The sequence below is a fragment of the Lontra canadensis genome, unplaced genomic scaffold, assembly GCF_010015895.1.
Source record: "Lontra canadensis isolate GAN:19392208 unplaced genomic scaffold, GSC_riverotter_1.0 scaffold219, whole genome shotgun sequence".
In the NCBI taxonomy this organism is placed as follows: domain Eukaryota; kingdom Metazoa; phylum Chordata; class Mammalia; order Carnivora; family Mustelidae; genus Lontra; species Lontra canadensis.
Window position 1 is genome coordinate 4,850 of NW_022631213.1, and position 19,069 is coordinate 23,918.

At 46.1% G+C, this 19,069-nt stretch overlaps 1 protein-coding gene across 2 annotated transcripts; it reads right to left on the reverse strand.

The window, feature by feature from the left end:
- Positions 1-3,930: 3,930 nt before the first annotated feature.
- Positions 3,931-18,948, reverse strand: VPS52 (VPS52 subunit of GARP complex). 2 transcript variants are annotated; one of them, XM_032849124.1, is made up of 20 exons: positions 18,616-18,948; positions 17,678-17,762; positions 17,477-17,529; positions 17,214-17,289; positions 16,957-17,024; positions 16,486-16,661; positions 15,949-16,099; positions 15,560-15,660; positions 15,308-15,440; positions 15,109-15,166; positions 14,635-14,768; positions 14,011-14,166; positions 13,425-13,543; positions 12,896-13,019; positions 12,507-12,602; positions 12,284-12,391; positions 11,996-12,061; positions 5,425-5,536; positions 5,098-5,216; positions 3,931-4,895 (listed from the first exon to the last, which is right to left on the reverse strand). In XM_032849124.1, exons 1-20 carry the CDS (start codon positions 18,703-18,705, stop codon positions 4,749-4,751), a joined length of 2,172 nt encoding a protein of 723 aa, XP_032705015.1. In that variant the 5' UTR covers positions 18,706-18,948; the 3' UTR covers positions 3,931-4,748. The 2 variants fall into 2 exon arrangements, with proteins under 2 accessions (XP_032705015.1, XP_032705016.1); XM_032849125.1 differs by lacking the exon at positions 17,477-17,529 and having other exon boundaries at positions 18,616-18,947.
- Between the last annotated feature and the right edge of the window lie 121 nt (positions 18,949-19,069).

The window sequence follows — 19,069 nt, forward strand, 5'->3', positions numbered from 1 at the left end:
AGAGGGTGCACACTGGGCTCACAGGCATCTTGGATGCTCGCCCTGGAGTAGACTGGTCCAAAGCTCGCAGATCCCACCCTGAGCGTTGCCACCTGAGATTTGGGATGGGGAGTTTGAGGAAGGAAAATGGAGCATAAGCAGGGGTTGCAAAAGAGGCAGAGGGAGAAGCAGACTTCCTGCTAAGCGAGGAGCCAGATGCGGGGCTCAATCCCAGGACCCCAGGATCTTGACCTGAACTGAAGGCAGACACTTAACCGACTGAGCCCCCCCAGGCGCCCCAACCCCTGTGATTTCTATCGATGACCGTCACAGGTACTGCCAGTTCTGCTGTGGTTTATTGCTTACACTTTTCTTTAGAGGAAATGCTAAGTGTCTGTTCGAAGTTAGTGAAAATAAAATTTTTTTAAAATTTCCCCGATCCTAAAAAAATTAAAAAAAAAAAAATTTCCCCGATCCTGGGGCGCCTGGGTGGCTCAGTGGGTTAAAGCCTCTGCCTTCAGCTCAGGTCAGGATCCCAGGGTCCTGGGATCGGCCCGCATCCGGCTCTCTGCTCAGCAGGGAGCCTGCTTCCTCCTCTCTCTCTGCCTGCCTCTCTGCCTACTTGTGTTCTCTGTCAAATAAATAAATAAAATCTTTTAAAAAAATAAAATAAAATGTCCCCAATCCTCATTCACAGATCCTTTAGGATCTTGGTTAAAGGCCCTGCAGGGGAACCCAGCAATGTCTGAGTGGAAAGGGGGCCCGGCTAGGAGACCATGTTGCTCCCTGCCTGTGAACCTTGGGACCCTTGGTCCCTGCTACCTAGATCCTGGAACTGTCCTGGCTTCTGTCTTTTCCAAAGCCTACCCGTTCAGATTTTCCTTCACTTCTGTAAATATCCTTCCAATAATTTATTCTTACCTCTTAGAATTAATTTGTTATTTCTCTACAGATAGCTACTGCCACAGGCCCACAACTCCCAGCCTGGAGTCATGGAACAAGAAGTGAGTGTGGACAGAGAATGTTCAAGACACTGAGTGGCTGTGTGATGTTGGGACTCATTTACTTATTCAAGCATATGAAAGAGAAATAACACCTCACAGGGCAGGGGTGTGAATTCAGTAAGATGAAAGGTCTACTCTATGAGATCAAGAACTTTGATTTAGTCTTCGCTGAATCCTATCAGTGCCTATCATAGAACACAGAAGGGGATCAATAAATATGCTTTGGCTATATATGAAAACACTTGGAGAACTCCAAAATGTAACATGAATTGCTGTACCCATTATTCCCAGGATGAAAAGAGTTGATATCTACTCCTCCCTCGAAGTTTTGTCTTGGGCTTTTTCCTTCTTTCCTTGAATCTTTACCCCAGATCTATGTTGGAATCTGGCTAATTTGCCTGCTTCCCCTTATGACTGATCTTCTGAAATAAAAAAAGCCACCCTTCTTACCTGGAGGGCAGGTGGGCCAATAATAGGATGAGGAGGAAGGGGGATGTCCCTTATCTCTTTTGTCCTCAGTCAATTGTCCTGAAATTGATGCTGGGATGGAAACCCCCATTTTGTGCAGATATAGAGCTGTTAAACACTAGGTGTTTTTCAGAGAGTTCAGGTAAGAAATAACTCAGGGCAAGTTGAGGGTGCAGAGGTAGAGAAATGGAGGGAAATGCTATTTCTTTAAAGGGTCAAGGATCCTTGAGCAGCGCTGGAGAAATTTGAGGGGCAGTGATGTTTGCCAGAAGTTGAGTTTCAGCCTGGAGATCACAAGGTTCTATCTAAGCCAAAGGGTTTTTAGGCTGGAGTGCCTGGCTGGCTCAATCAGCAGAGCTTCCAACTATTGATCTTGGAATTGTAGGTTTGGTCCCAGCTTAGGTGAAGAGATTGCTTAAAAAAATAAAAAAATCTTGGGGCGCCTAAGTGGTTCAGTCAATTAAGCATCAGACCCAACCTAGGCTCAGATCTGGTGCCCTCTCCCCTTGGGCTCCAGGCTGGGCTTGAAGCCTCCTTAAGATTCTCTCTCTCCCCCGCCGTCTGCCCTTCCCCACATGTACTCTCTCTCAAGTAAATAAAATCTCTTAAAAATCCTTCTAAAGACTTTTTTTTTTTTTTTTTTAAGATTTGATATATTTGTCAGAGATAGAGCACAAGCAGGGGGAGCTGCAGGCAGAGGGAGAACCAGGCTCCTCACTGAGCAGGGAGCCCCCATATGGGACTCAATCCCAGGACCCTGGGACCACGACGTGAGCTGAAGACAGATACTTAACTGGCTGAGCCACCCAGGTGTCCCTGAAAACATCTTTTTAAAAGGTGGATAGGCAGGCTGAAAGAAAACAACTTCAGTCGTTTCAGCGTGACGGAAGCACGGGAGAAGCTTCGCCCGGGCCTCCAGAAAAACCATTTCCTGGTGGATGCTGCCCCCTGGAGGTCGATATGGGTATCGCGGCTCCCTTTCACGCTAGTCTGTCTCATCCGGTCCTGAGACTGTTGATTTTAAGAGTTCTTAAGGATCCCCGGGGAGATCGATGTCCTCGAAAACTATGCGTTACAATAAAATGTGAATGCCTTCCGGTCCCCTAATCAAGAGCCTCCTCATACTCCAGCACTGCCCCTCAGTGAACCCCGTAAAATAACGCGCTTATCGGTCGTCTGAATATTTGCGTTCCGGGATGGACAGAAGCGGCCTGTACTAAAATCAGAGTGCCTGCCCGCACAGCCCTTCTCCCATAGGAGCATTAGTTGACTTCCGATTACGTCGCCTGTCTTGGAGGAAGTCTCCCACGTGGGGTATCAGGGGACCCTTTCTGTAAGGAAACTGCTCTTTGTCAAAACAGCCTGTACCTTGCCTGTTCCAAGCCCCAAACCCTGAGCGAGCCTTCTCTGTGCACCTCACGCTGAGGCTGGAGTCAGAGCAAATGTAAGCACCAGATCCGCTAAGGCTGAAAACTAGAACTGGAGGCGGGTGTAGCTGGGCGAGGAATGATGAGCACGAAAGGAAGGCAGAGGGACAGAGGGACAGAGGATTCCCGGGGCGAACTGGCGGCCCTCGGAGCCTAGCACCCCAACACCTAGCACGCAGCAGGCCTCAGGGAACTTCTGGGACAGAGTCAGGCAGGGTAACACTGGTAGGACGCCGAGAGCAGGGCGTGAGGGGCGGTGGCGCCCGCTGAGGTCAGTTAAGGACACTGCCCCGGTTCCGCCCCTGAGGCGTCTGGGCCAATCAAGAGCCGCCCACAGTTACCCACCCCACCACCCGCACTTCGGCCCAGGCCAGCAAAGCTGAGGAAGCGGCTCTCGGAGATGGGCGGAACCCAAGGAAGGCGGGAGCGGGAAAAGGCCCGACCCGCCACGCCCCTGCCCCCCGGCAGCCAATCGGAAGAGCCTGCCGGCCAGGACCCTTTCAATTCCCCCTCCCCACGCGCCCACCTCCCTTTTCAATGCGCTCGCGGGGGGCGGTCGGGGACCCAACGCTTAGCAAACACGGGTAGGTTTTGAGGATCCTTCCCCTCCCTGACTCTGCGGCTGGGCCTGTATCCAAAGGGCCCAAGCAGTGGGTAGAATACATTTTCCTTCCCTAACTCACTGGGGCCTGGAAAGGAATGCTCAGGCCTAAGTAGAGAAGGAAATATCTCCGAATTACCATTTTCTCCAGACTGGCTGCGCCTTACCCCTTAAAACTTAAAGGCGCCTCCGTGTCTCTCGGATCTGGAGTCTGAGTTGAAATGAGGTGTACAGGTGCTCCAAGTTAGACACAGAAATGTATGAAATAGGCACTCTGGAAACCTCTCCTACCATTGCCCCTGTCCTACCCTGCAAGGGTTGTGCCAGCTACAACCAAAGGAACTTAAGAGCTGATGTTGAAGGAGAGGGGACAGTCCTAGGGTCAGCTTGGGGGCAGGGATGCAAGGAAAGTCCGCGTTGGGGAGCCAAGATAGCAGTATATATGTATGTATGTGTGTGCATATAATTTATTTTTATTTTGAGGCATTTGCCATAACTGCCTCCATCAGGCTGGTTACTCATTAACTAGTCCCCTCCCTAAAACCAATGCAGCCACTTCTTTGCCCTGAAGCAGCTAGAGGTTAAAGGTTACTTTCTGTACCTCTCCCTTCTGGACAACCACCAGGAGGTAAGCCCAGGAGGTAGCCACAGCAGAAAGGTGACCCTGGAGCAGAAATGCCCCCCCACCCCCAAGGCCCAGGAGGGAGGGAGGAAGGAGATGGGAGAAGAGTGTTATATCATATTAAATATTTATTGTTTTCTGCAGACTGGCCTCCGAGTAACTCTCAAGCCAAGAGGAATCGGATTGGTTAGTGTTCAAGTTTTTGAGATCTTAGGTCAAAAAGCTACAGAAAAGAAATCACTGAGTAGAAGAAAAAAATCAATGACTTGCCTTGCCATCAAGTCCAAGAGTTGAGGCTCTGTGCCTCAGGACATGGTGACAAGAGTTGAGTAAACCAGAGACTGAGACACTGAAGGTTTTACTGGGGGAAGAGAATCTGGGTGTGTGTCGGGGGGAAGAGTGGTGAAATTGGGAAAATGATAAAGACTGTTTTGGAACCCCAGGGGAAGTGGTCCTGGAGACCTAAAAACAAGGGGATCCAGCTTATCCTCATGAGGCAGGGTCCAGAGAATGAAGGCAGGGTGAGGCATGTCAAGGACCTGGGAGGCACGCGGAAAACTGGTCAGGAAACCCCAGGTGACGAAGAGGCTGGGACAGGGTCCAGAAGTCCCATTAGAGAAGGCCATTGGGTCCCAGGGTCCGGCACATCAGAAGTTGGGCTTGTGCTTCTTGAGCTCCACCATAAGGTGATGAATGTTGATGAGCTCAGCCCGGGCAGGCAGAGCGCGGAGCTGGGGCTGAGATAGCACCCGGTGGAAGCGATGATAGAGCTGGATCAGCTGGGTCAAAGCTCCCTGGGCAGACAAAGTCATGCAAGGGTCAAGCTGTGGGGTGGTACTAGAGAAGACGTTGGGAATCTGGCTAGGGCTCATCCAGAACTTTAGGCATGCTGGACATTGAAGATCAAGGGTCACCCGGATGATGCTGAGCCCAGGGAAAGCCACTAGTAACAGGGGTTGGGGGTGGAAGGAGGGAGGCCCAGGAGCTGCAAGTCACCTGGATGATACTGGTTCCATTTCTGAAGTTGGTGAAACTCCGCATTACATCCTGACTCAGAGACTCCACTGATGATTTCCAGGAACTACCAAAGCCACGGATCAGCTGAGTAACCCGGGCTGATGGCAGGAGGAAAAGAGAGAGGGTGTCAGAGGAGGACTTGGCTAGGTGATCTTTGACCCCTAAGCCTTCCCCAAGGCACAGCCCTCCTCACCACCCGACCCCATTTGCCTGCTCTACGCACTCCACCGTGGAATCTGCATCCTCTCATTTTTCTTTCCCACTCCCTCTACCACTGACCCCACCACTACCACATCATCTTCATACCTTCTTCCCCTCGAAGTCGCTCAGCCTGTCCACGCTCAATCAAAGCCTCAGCTTCCTTCACAAATGCCACAAGACCCCCAAAAGGGGGAGACAATAACTCTTCAATGAATTCCTGTAGAAATAAACACACAAACACACACAGTCAAGTGTCCTGGTGTCAACAGATTTCCCCACATGTGGCATCATGACTGACCAGGTCCCAGAATACTCCCAGAGCAAATTATATACTTTAAGACACCACTGGTCTCACAAGAGGCAGGGAAATCTCCAAGGACTACCCCCGCTTCAAAAACAAAAACCAAAAAACTAAACTTGGGCTGGGTGCAGAGCAATGAGAAAGTGGGATCAGGGCCAAAACCAGAGGGGTGGGCAGCTGGGCAAAGCAGGGCCGCCAGAAGGCAAGTGGCCACGCCAACTCTGCTATCTGGAAACCGAGCCTGATGCTAGACTCAAGTAGAGAAGCAGAGCCTGGGTCTCTCACAAGAGCCTCAAAGGCGTGCTGATGTAGGTGACGGTGAACTGCATCTCTCAGCTACCGCATAAGCAGAGGCAAATCCTCTCGACAGAAAAAATATCCTTAATCCCATCTTAGGCCCATATGACTCCCCCTGATTAAAACCAAGCAATGAGGGGCGCCTCAGTGGCTCAGTGGGTTAAAGCCTCTGCCTTCGGCTCAGGTCATGATCCCACGGTCCTGGGATCGAGCCCCGCATCGGGCTCTCTTTTAAAAAAAATCTTTTAAAAAAAAGAAAAGAAAAGAAAAGAAAACCAAAGATGGTAGAAAAAGTCCAAATGTAACACTAATCATCATAAAAATAAACAGATTAAATCACAAATTAAAAGGCAGACAACCCAATTTTTTAAAAATTTCAGCTACATGCTATTTATAGAAGACTTAAAATGTGAAAACATAAAAAGGCTGAAAGTAGAAGAATGGAGATCAATTAAAAGGCAAATATTAACCAAGCTAAAGCTGACAGAGCTATGTTAGTATCAGACATAACAGGCTTTAGACAAAATTATTAGAGCTAAAGTGGGTCACTATCTCATGACAAATATTTCAAGTCACCAGTAAGATCTAAGGATTCTAACCTTTTAGGAATTTAGATAAAATAAATGGAAACTATATAAAGCAAACGTTGATAGAACTGCAGTTTTTTGAAAAAGTGACAAATCTATAAATTTCAAAACATTTCTCTCAACTATTAATAAGCCAAGCACACACAAAAATAAGCAATAGAGGGGCGCCTGGGTGGCTCAGTGGGTTAAGCCTCTGCCTTCGGCTCGGGTCATGATCTCAGGGTCCTGGGATCGAGTCCCGCATCGGGCTCTCTGCTCTGCAGGGAGCCTGCTTCCTCCTCTCTCTCTCTCTCTCTCTCTCTGCCTACTTGTGATCTGTCAAAAAAATAAATAAAATCTTTAAAAAAAAATAAATAAGCAATAGATATTTTGATGTAGATAATGTGAACAATACAACTAAAAAGCTTGGCTCTCCACACTTAGCAATTACAGAATACACATTCTTCTCAAACACATGGAACATTTACAAAAGTTGATCACATAACTAGGCCACAAGTGAATCTAAACAAATTTCCAAAAATCAAAACCAAAAAAACCCCGTTATCCATCCACAATGCAATTAAATTAGACATTAGACAACAAAAAGATAAATAAGAAATCTACTTTTGGAAATTTTAAACACTCCTCCAAAAAAATCACATGGATTGAAGAAGAAATAACTGCAAATTCTTAGAACTTAATTATTTTATTTTTATTATTATTTTAGAACTAAATTATTTTAAAAATGCTACATATTCAAACCTGCAAAATTCAATAAAAGCAGTAATCTGAGGGAATTCCATTGTTTAAAATCTTCAGGGATGCTTTTGCTGGCAAGTTCTATGAAACCTCTCAAGGAAGAGATCATTTTAATCTTAACTCTTTCAGAATAGAAACAAAGAAAACAAAATACTTCCTTTCCACCTCCTTCTCCAAAGCCAGTATGACTTTGGTACCAAAACCATATAAGGATACTACAAGAAACGAATGGCCAATGGCCAGTATAACCTATGCACAAAGAAGGAAAAATTCTAAATGAATTAGACCAAATCCAGAATGATTTTACATTCTAAAATCTACAAGTAATAAACCATAAAATCAATAAAGAACAAAAACCATACAATTACCTCAACTATTACAGAAAAACACATTCTTAATTAAAAATTCAATGATTTTAATAAATAATAACTCTTGGCATTCTAGGAATTGAGTACTAACTGCTGGTGAGGATGTGGAGGGAAAGGAACCCTCAGCACTGGTAGTGGGAAAGCAAACTATGCAGGCACTGTGGAAAACAGTATGGAGGTTCCTCAAAAAATTAAAAACAGAATGACCGTATGACTCAGTTATTCTATTACTGAGTATTGACCCAAAGAAAACAAAAACACTAATCTGAAAAGACATATGCAACCCCATGTTTATTGCAGCCTTATTTGCAATAGCAATGATATGGAAACAACCGAAATGTCCGCTGATAGATGAACAAAGATGTGGTATGTATAGACAATGGAGTATTAGCCATAAAAATAAATGAGATCTTGACATTTGCAATGACATGAATCTAGAAGGTATTATGCTAAATGAAATAAGTCAGTCAGAGAAAGACAAATACCGTATGATTTCACTTATGTGTGGAATTTAAGAAACAAAACAAAAAAAGTAAAATGAGAGACAAACCAAAAATCTCTTAAATACAGAGAGCAAACTGGTGGTTGCCAGAGCAGGTAGGTGGGGGATGGGTGAAATAGATAAAGGGGATTAAGAGTACACTTATCTTGAGCACTGAAGAAATGTATACAATTGTTGAATCATCATATTGTACACCTGCTAACTTAACACTGTATATTAATTATACTTGAATTTCAACAAATGAATTACTGATATGTAATAACTCCGGGCATACTAGGGATTGAAAGGAATTTTCTTAACCTGAGAAAGGGTAGCTATAAAACAACAATATTCTTCTTACTGGGGAAATGATGAAAGCATTCCTTTTAAAATTAGGAAAAGAGAAGGTTTCTCACCATCATCATTTTGACTCAACTATTCAACTTTGTGCTGGAGGTACCATCAAGTACAGTAAGAGAATAAAGACATAAGAAATTAAAGACTTAAGGATTAGAAAGTTAGAACTAAAATTGTCATGCCTACATAGAAACACACACATAGAAATCTCCAGAAATGTTATTAGAAATAGTAAATTAAGGAGGTAGCTAGCTATATGGTTGATAAACAAAAACCAATAGCATTTCCATTCCGTAGTTCAAACAACAAGAAAATTTCTCTCTAAAATGATAATATTTAAGTATCAATAGTTTACTTAAAGGACAAATTCCAAAAGAATAGATCAGAAAGTCTCAACAATTAGAAAGTAAGTAGCAATTATTCATAGTAATTCCTAGTACTCCTAGTAATTATTCCTAAATAAATGTGGATTTATTCCTAATAGGAAAAACTATAGCAACAACTCCTAGCACACTAGGGATTGAGAAGAATTTTCTTGACCAGATACAAGGCATCTACGAAAACACTCACAGCAGCATTACTCCTAATGGGGCAGTGATGAAAGCATTCCTTTTAAAATCAGGAACAGGATAGGAATTCTCCCTATAACCCTTCTATTCAACTGCTCAACATTGTCAAAGAGATCCTAGGTAGAAGAGTATGAGATCAAAGATAAAAGAAATTAAAGGCAAAGGACTGGAGAGGTTTTATTTACTCCTAGGAGGATGAAATCTGCATATTGACCTGCCTAGGAATAACTCTGACAAAAGATTTGTGATGTCTTTGTGCTGAAAATTATAAAAGGTTATCAACAAACATTACAGAATATCTTAAAAAATGGGAAGCCCATGCTCATGGATGAGAATTTTCAATATCATAAACTATCCATTCTTCCAAATTGATCCAAATTGATCAATGAACTTCCAATCCAAATCCTTAGAGTTTTTTCAATGTGAAAACTTACAAGCTCACAATAAAATTTATATGAAAAATCAAGAGGCCAATAATAAGATACTCCTGAAAAAGGTAGAATTTGTGTAATTATAAGGCATAATAACTAAAACTAAGTTACAGGTCAGACAAATTGATCAATGGAATAGAACAGAGGCAAGACATATCTTTACAGATTTTCACGTTTTAGAGGCACACTGCAGATCAAGTGGAGAAAGAGAGGGATTTCCAATAAATGGTTCTGTGCCCATCATAATCTATATATAAAATATTAAATTAGATTCCTACTCACATCATATACAAAATCAATTCCAGGAGCTTAAATGTAAAAAAGCAAAATTCTATAACATTAAGAAGAAAATGTAGTATAATATTTTTCTGACCTTGCGATAATATGAGATTTCTTAAATGAGACAGAAAAATCAAGAAGAAATCAGTAAAGTCAATCATATTAAGAATTTTCCCACCAGAAAACAACATAAAAAAAATAAAAATAAATAAAAAGATAAAGCACTGAAAGATATCTGCAACCTATATAATCAAAAGATTGGTTTCATAAATAGAACATACAAAAAACTCTTATAAATCATACAGAAATACACAAATAGCCCAATTTTTAAAAGGTCAAATGCTATGACAGATATCTTACGGAAAAGAAAAATTTGTATGACTTTTGAACATTTGGAATGATGCTCAATCTCATTAGTAATCAGGAAAATGCAAATAAAGACCCCCAACAAGATACCTACCAGAATGGCAAAGATAGTTTGATAATACTAATGTGTTGGAGAAAATATTGCTCAGTGAGAATTCTTACACATCACTGGTAAGGAAAAAAACTGGTATACATTTAGGAAAACAATTTGGCAGTGTCTCATAAAGCTGAATGCTGACAAGCCCTTATAAGCAATAAGCAAAAGCCTACTTCCAAGAGAAATTTTTATAAAACTTATCTCCATCTACATACACTAAAAGATGTAATTGCTCACAAAACAATTCTCACAGTAGCAAAAAACTAAAAATAGGGGTGCCCGGGTGGCTCAGTGGGTCAAAGCCTCTGCCTTCGGCTCAGGTCATGATCCCAGGGTCCTGGGATCGAGACCCGCATCGGGCTCTCTGCTCAGCGGGGAGCCTGCTTCCCTTCCTCTCTCTCTGTCTGCCTCTCTGCCTACTTGTCATCTTTGTCAAATAAATAAATAAATAAATAAATCTTTAAAAAACAAACAAACTAGAAATAATCCAAAGGTCCACCTGAAGAATACATTATATTCACACAACATAAAATTATATAAAGTGAAAAGGCGTAAGCTGCAATTATATATCATAATATGACATATAATGTTGGAAAACTATGCATGATGGGGCGCCTGGGTGGCTCAGTCATTAAGAGTCTGCCTTCAGGGACGCCTGGGTGGCTCAGTTGGTTGGACGACTGCCTTCGGCTCAGGTCATGATCCTGGAGTCCTGGGATCGAGTCCCGCATCGGGCTCCCGGCTCCGCGGGGAGTCTGCTTCTCTCTCTGACCTTCTCCTCGCTCATGCTCTCTCTCACTGTCTCTCTCTCAAATAAATAAATAAAATCTTAAAAAAAAAAAAAAAAAAAAGAGTCTGCCTTCAGCTCAGGTCACGATCCCAGGGTCCTAGGATTGAGCCCCAAATTCAGCTCTCTGCCTGGCAGGAAGCCTGCTTCTCTCTTTCCCACTCCCCCTGCTTGTGTTCATTCTCTTGCTGTGTCTCTATCAAATGAATAAATAAAAAATCTTTAAAAAGAAAAAAAGAAAAACTATGCATGAAAAAAAAATCCTGCAATTGTTTTCATGTCACTCAAAAATAAAACTAAATAGGGGTGCCTGGCTGGCTCAGTGGGTAGAGCCTGTGATTCTTGATATTGGGATCACAAGTTTGAGCCCCATGTTGGACATGGAGACTACTTAAAAAAAAGTAAATAAGGGTGGCTGGGTGGCTCAGTGGGTTAAGCCTCTGTCTTTGACTCAGGTCCTGATCTCGGGGGTCCTGGGATTGAGCCCTGCATCGGGCTCTCTGCGCAGTGAGGAGCCTGCTTCCCCCTCTTTCTGCCTGCCTCTCTGCCTGCTTATGATCTCTCTCTCTGTCAAATAAATAAATGAAATATTAAAAATAATAAATTTTAAAAATAAATAAATAATTTAAAAAGTAAATAAATACGTAATAAAAACTTTAGAAGTAAATAAATAAAACTAAGTTATTATTGTTTTGCCATACTTAAAGCTGTGTTTTTAAAAGCAAGAGCATGGTAAACACAATATTTAGGTCAAGGAGAGATTTAAAAGCATGACAGGCAAGGAAATGAATAGGGTGAGGAAGAACTCAATTGTTTGATGCTGGTTATCGCCAAGATATGCAGGAGCTTCAGGGGCATGTATATCATTAAAAAAATACAAAAGAAAATAAAACAGACCAATTGTTCCAATCCTGTGTAGCTGAAGCCCTTTAACTACCATTCCCTACATATACACACACATACACAAGACTGAAAATAGCACACAAGACTGTCCCTCTCCTCTTCCTCACCCCCATACCTGCGTCCGAGCATTGAGCAGTTGCTGGAAACTCTCAACTTCCTTGCTGTCATCTGCAGCCCGCTCCTAAGGGAGGACAAAGGGAAATCTCAAGTGTGGGGAGAAGCAGCCCGTCACTTCAGGATATCCCCTTCCTGCCACATTTACTGTACTTGGCTGGGCAACAGGCCAGACACCAAGAATAATACATGGACAAGCCCAACACCTCTCTGTCCGTCCAAAGCCACCAGAGCAGTGGGGGAAGCCAAACCCTCTGGGTAAGGAGGAAGGGAGATGCGGCATCTGTACCATCAGCACGCCCAGCATCATGTCGTAGTTGTTGATCAGAAACACAAGCTGTTCCTTCCTTGAGGAGAACTCAGCAGCCACTCGGAGGACAAAATTCTCCACTTCCACCTGGAAAAGCCAGAAGGAAGAGGTGACACGAAGAGGCAGGAGTACATGGCCCTGCTCACACTCCAGGCCACCTCAGCAGCCCTGCCACTGGGAAGTCTGTCCTGCCCACGCTCACCTGTAGCTGTCCCAGCAGCTGCATTGTCCGTTCATTGGGAATCGTCTGATTGATGCTGACAAGAGCAGATGAGAACTCTGCGTATCGGCGTGTGATCTGGGGGAGAGAAAGTGGGAAGAAAATCACACTGGCCCCCTGGCCCAACCAACACAGCTGCCCAAGTCCCTGGGAGCTGGCCACTCAGCCTCTGTGACTCCCACCCCCAATCCCGCTAACCAACAGTGCCCGATTCACCCTGAGTTCACACACACTCCTAGACTGCCCCCCCACACATTGTGCCCCAGGATCCAGCCAGGCCCACAGCACAACTAGGAACCTGGCCAACCCCCACAGCGAAGCTAAGAACCCTGCTTTTCAGGAGCCCCTTTGTTACCCCTGCCCTCTCTCACATAGTGGGGCCGAGTATCCAGCCCCCCGAGGCGCTGAGGGTCAGTGCTTCGGACACTCTGGACATTCATTTCCAGGATCAGCTCAAACCGTGGCCACAGCAAGGCAAGCACCTGCTCCCAGTACCTGCAGGCTTAATCAGAATCAGAGATCAGCTGGCAAGAAATGGGGGGGGGGGGTCATGATGAGCACTGGGTGACACATGGAATTGCCAAATCACTGTTATCATAGACCTGAACCAACTAGAACACTGTATGTTAGCTAACTGGAATTAAAATAAAAACTTAAAAGGCCAAAAAGAAATGTGGGGGAATGGTGGTGGGTTTCTGTGGGGGAACCCAATTAACAGCTGAGGGCTGGGGGAGACAGGACTGGTATGCAAGGTGAGTCAGAAACCAGAACTGTCCCCAGGCAGATAGATGGGAGGAAGAGTCAGGGTGTTGGCTCAGTAGCAGCCCAAGGGTCAGGGCAGGGTCACGTAAGACCAAGGGTTCAAGGACAGCGGGGCATCAAGGACCAGAGCTCAGTGACCTGTCCAGGGCAGGAACATCCCTCTTCGCTGCAATGTTGCGGAACCGGAGGACGATGTGGATACAGAGAAAAACAGCAATGGCATCGTAGCAGTCCGTGAGATAGGACTCCAGGTGTTTCTATGATTTAGGGACAGAGTATTGGAAAAGGATGTTTATTCCTCTGTCGTTCCCAGTGGCTACAGACAAATGCATGTGCTCCTCTGGGGATGCAGCACTGGAAGGGAGGGGAGTGAGCTCTCAGGAAATGCCCCCTCTTTCCCTGTCCACCGGGCCACTCAGGTAGTCTTGTTGCCTCGCTCATCAGAATCCATGATCCCAAGCCCATCACAGCAGAAGTCAGGGCTGAGCACCACTTCAGGGACCCTTAGTTTTTAGATGCTACTACCTCGGTGTGGGTCAATATCAGGGGTAGCCTCAGGGATCCCCAAGCTTTGAGGGTTTCATACACTCTGTGAGTCCAGGGCTTAGGCATTTTAGAACAAGGGGGTCCTGTTTTCAGTACCACCAGAGCTATGACCCCAATAAGGTGCTGCAGAGGACTGAAGACCGAGGGATCCAAGGGCACAGGAGCTGGGGAATCTTACCAGAGTCATGCTGAGTGTGCGACCCATGACAGCATGGAAGAGGTCATGTGCAGCCGAGCCAGACACAACAAAGAATTCACAGATGAAAAGGTATTCACGGCAGGAATTGTCTAGGAGGGCGTAGTGCTGGCTGCGGAAGAGGGCCTCGAATGGATACTAGGGATGGGAGAGGTGAAGAAGAGAAATAGAAGGGATGGACCCCAATGCTGACTCTATAGATATTAATGGAAAAATCAATGAGCCTGGGTAAAGAGAGCTCAGGAGGCCCTTCCCATCTAACCCAAGTGCAGGCTGTGATGGAGCATCCTGAATGGGTACTGAAGGGGGGATGGCGACAAAGGGCACAAGAGAAGAGCCCACCTCCACCTGCTGTCACTATGCCACCAACCTCCACAACCTGCCTCTTGACACTCCTCTCAGCCAAGCTCTCCCTCTATCTGTCCTGAAGTCAATGGTCTCAAGCCTCTTTACAACACAGAACACTTGAGTGACCCAAGAAGGCCATTCCCAGTTCTAAGGGGATTGATACAGGGGACTGCAGGCCAGGAAGTTTGGCCCACAGATCTGGTCTCCCCCACCCATGCTCAGTGTCCCCCCATGACTGACTCTTGTTCCCTCTCCTACCCTCTGTTCTCCCCGCTGGGCAGTGTGGGGCACCAAGATGGGGGCCTCCAGTTCAGTGGGGGAGATGACAGAACCACGGGTCCCCAGGGTGAAGATGGTGTTCCTGCTGCGGAGGGAAGGCTTCGAGAAGAATCGTGAAGGGTCAGAGTCAGGGAAAACAATAAGATCACAACCGTGACAGACTCAGAGGCTCGGTACCTTCAGGGACTACAGACTGCCAGGCACAGCCTAAATGTCCCTCCTTCCCAGTACCAGGGCCACACTCCCCCTGACACCTGGGAATGGGCTTCAGAGACCTTCTACCCTCCCTGACATCATGTGTCAAAAAGACATGTGCCTTTTTCTGGGGAGGGGGGCCATAGCCTTCATCACATTCTCGAAGGTTTCAGTCCCAGAGAAAAAGGCAAAAAGCAGTGTCTTTGAGGCACCCTCACTGTCAAGGACTAGAAGGTGGACTTCTCAGCTCTAGGATATCTTTCTTGGCTGTATCTTCTACACCCATTAGATCATCCTTCTCAGCGACTTCCTCGTACTAGGAAAAAAGAAAAGAGAGAACTCGTAACTGCCTCTTCCCACAGTGTGATAAAAATTTTTTTCCACCATCCAGCCTTGACCAGGGGTGGTCCCTCTTCCCAGACCATGTGCCTCCAAAGGCCTCTCTCTCTGGCCTCACCTGCACCTTCATGAGCCGCCCCAGGTAAGAGCGATAGTAGGACAGGTAGATCTTGCTCAGTGTTTCCACATACTCATCCCTGATCTCCTTCGCTGTTGCTCGTTCATTTCCCAGCAGAAACTGATAGAAGAACCTGGGGGAGGGGCGGGCACCAGGGACAAGTCAGTCTCCCCACCTCCCCCACGGAAGCAGATACTACACTGGGCGGCTCAACAACTTAGAGCCTCTCCAGCCCTTCCTTCCGGCAGTGACCTGTACTTCAGCAGTGCTGTCTGGGGGATCTGATAGTTGGTCATTGGTTTTCTGAAGGAATAAATCTTCTGCAGGATGAACTCTCGGATCTTCGTCACCGCCTAGACGGGGGGACCAGATACAGGGCATGAAGCTGCAACCTTATGACTTTGAGAAACAGTGGGGCAAGTGCCACATGTTAAATATAGGGGGATGGAGGGTAGAGAACAACTCTTCAGTATTTCCGAAATTTTTCAGGGGAACCTAGAGACATAAGATAGGCTTTGCCAGGTAAGGCAGGGTGAAGTTCTTGGGGACGGGCTACAGTGAGGACTGCCAGGGAAATCCAGGTTGAAGGTGTCAGGGATGCTGGTTCTAGTAATCTCTAGGGTATCATCCCCACCCCTCACCTTGACCCGGAGCCGGTCGAGTATGCCTCTGACGTCGGCACAGGCCGCTGTCCCTCTAGCCTCCTGCTCTCGGACTGCAGCTGCCTTGGCATCTAGCTCCTGCAGCTGCTCCAGGAACCTGGGCTCTGTCACTGGCGCCTCCAGAATTGCCCTGGGTAGTAGGGTTGGGTGGTGGAGGTCAGGAGGAAGACCTGGACATCGCTAAATCCCAAATCCCATCTCGTCTATCCAGACTATCACCTCTCCGTTCTTATACTAATCATATAGTCAGGATACGTGTACAAATTTTCTTATTCCTGAAACCTCCCCACTGCCCCATGCCCATAAGCCTTGAAACCTCCAACTTAACACCCAACCCTGGATATCCCTGATCTTGGATGCCTAAAGTATTCATCAAGGTTGAGTTGTCAACCCACCCATCAAGTTTCTGGAAGGCACTTGATGACCTGAAGCCAGAAACTGATGTGGTAAGTACAGGAGATCACCCTAGTCCATGTATCTGCTACAGACATTGTGACTCTTCAACTGACAACTCACGTGATCAGAGCAGAGGGTACTATCAGACCATCAACAAGTTCCCCCAGTTTTCCCCGAACTGCCTGGCGGTTTCGAAGCCGAATGTTCATGGCTCCTGATTGTTCCTGCAGCGTCCGGATCTCAGAGCTGATAGAGCTAAGGTCACTCTGAAAAGCTCCCAACATCTGCTCCATGCGCTGGGGGAGGACAGAAGATGTTGCTGGAGTGCCACAGAGTTGCCAGGGGACAAAGGGGCCACCTAAGTTTACGGGTGAAGTCAGTCCAAGAGGGTAGCAGGTGATGAGGTAAGGAGATACCCCAAAGGTCACTGGCAAATAATATTAGTAGGACAGTAACAACCAAAAAAGGCTACTGAGGTCATCCTGAAAGTGAATCTAACTATCCCCACCTGAGGCTGATGACCTAAAGAATGACAGGAGAGACCATGATCTGGTTCAGGGTTATTAGGAGTCACAGGTACTGGTTACTAACCTCAAGAACAGCATCGCAGGCTGTGATCTGGTTGTGCAGAGATGCTATGTTCTCACTCTCTTGGATATCTGACCCACAAAAAGTCAAGGGGCCTCACCATAAAGTTGGAGATTCTCAGACCTGCAGGACCACTCCAAATTTTCCCTGCAATGACAGAAACCTCAGAGAGAAGATTTCAGCCCCCCCGGCTGTCTGCACCATGCTCCACAAAAATCCCCATTTTAATAACATCACCCTTTTTCTCTACTGGAGGATACAATCCCGGATGGATTTCTGCTCTATCTGCTGTAGCTCCAGCTCAACCTGCTTTGAATAGTGACGGAGATCCACACCCTGAGAGAACATAAACACGACAGGTTAGGAGAAAGCCACAGTGAAGAGACACTGAGACAGAATAACAAAGGACTAGAGGGTGAGACACCAGGGTAATATTATAAGAGCGAGAAACTGTTTCCTTTTTTTCTTCTTTGAGGGGAGGGTAAGTTGGGGGGGGGCAGATCAGTATAGCAGAAAGCCTCACCGTTTTAAGAGCTTCCTTTACTAACTCATCCTCCAGATTTGCCTGAATGTGAACTGGAAATAGAAGTTTAACATAAGGGTCCAGCTCCATAGCGCTCTCTCCCCCAAATGAACATCTGTACACCAATCCCTGCCTTACTATTTCCAGCCACCAAGCCTCTCAAATCATAAGCAGTCTCATCCACCTCTGGCCATCACTTACCATCCACTTCATCCAGGATGAATTCATCAGAAGAGATGTCCAATTCTCCAAGTTGTAATGGCTCCTGAAGACCAGGACCAACCCCCTGGAGAGGGACAAGTTAATGGGAAAGGACAAGGAAGAGAGAGAGAGAACAAATATAATGGGATAATCTACAAACCTTTAGGGAGTGGGAGGAAGGTGGGAACAGGCTGGGCTTTTACTAGGAGACATAGGTACTGAGTCAAAAAATTCCAACAATCTCACATTGTACCCAATCTGCTAGCTGGGGCTTCTGGGTAGGGAATATGACAAAGAGACTCTCATGCCACCAAGAGAGTAGAGGTGTCCCAATGAGGAAAATCAGGAGTTGCAGAGAACAGAGCAAAACTTACAGCTGAATACAGGATACCCAGACTCCTGCTATCTTAGGTGTTTCATCACAATCCCTGTAGGGATCACCAGCCCTTCCAGAAATGTCTGCTAAAAACGTTTCCCTGCGTGCCAGATGCCATCTTTCATACACTCATTCATCTAATCATAACCAATAATTTACACGGTAAAGTCTTATTTCCTTCATCTTACAGCGTGGAAAGTATGACATAGAGAAGTTGGCTAACTTGCTCAAAGACACACAGCGTGCAAGAGGCAAAGGTGGAATTAGAACCCAGGCAATCTGACTATAGGTCATGTTCTTAATTTTTACACTACACTGCTTCTTTATTCTGCCCCCAAATCTGGAAGTTAACTGAAATTCTGCCCCTGGGACCTGACTCTCGGTCATTCTGATTCCCGCTCAGACCCAGGCCCTATCCTAATTCGGGATCTGCAAAGCCACACAGATAGCCATCACCAGTATCAGCCGCGCCCCCACCTTTGCGCTTAAACCCAGCCCAGGCCTTTCTGACGCGAGGGCCATCGGACAAGACTCCGCAAGAGAAATAGTCCCGCATTCTCACCAGCGGGCCCTCCTCCTCCTCCATATCTGAGGCTCCGGCTCGAAGCATCAGCTCTCGGGCTGCTGCCGCCATGGTCGCAGCAGCGGCCATTCCGCGCAGCCTCACTTCCGGCAGCTGTCAGTCGCTGTGAGTCCGGCCCTCGGATGGACCAACAAATCCTGGAGAGTCTTGCAGGGCGCGAAACCGTTCCCAGATATTTGAATTAAGTTGTTTGACTCTAGCCTTTCCTTTTCGGCTTAAACACTTCACTCAGCTGCAAATGGGAATTGGACGTCTTAAGCACAATCTCACCCTGGAACCTTTGCTGCTTTCCCTCTCAAGAATTTTACGAACTGTAAAAAAAAAAAAAAAGAGACCTCACCGGAAGTTGTGACTACGAACGGAGATTCTCAGGAGTGGAATTGGCTCTGGCACCAGCGGTTTCCGGAAGCGCTTCACATGATAGCTCCGCCTC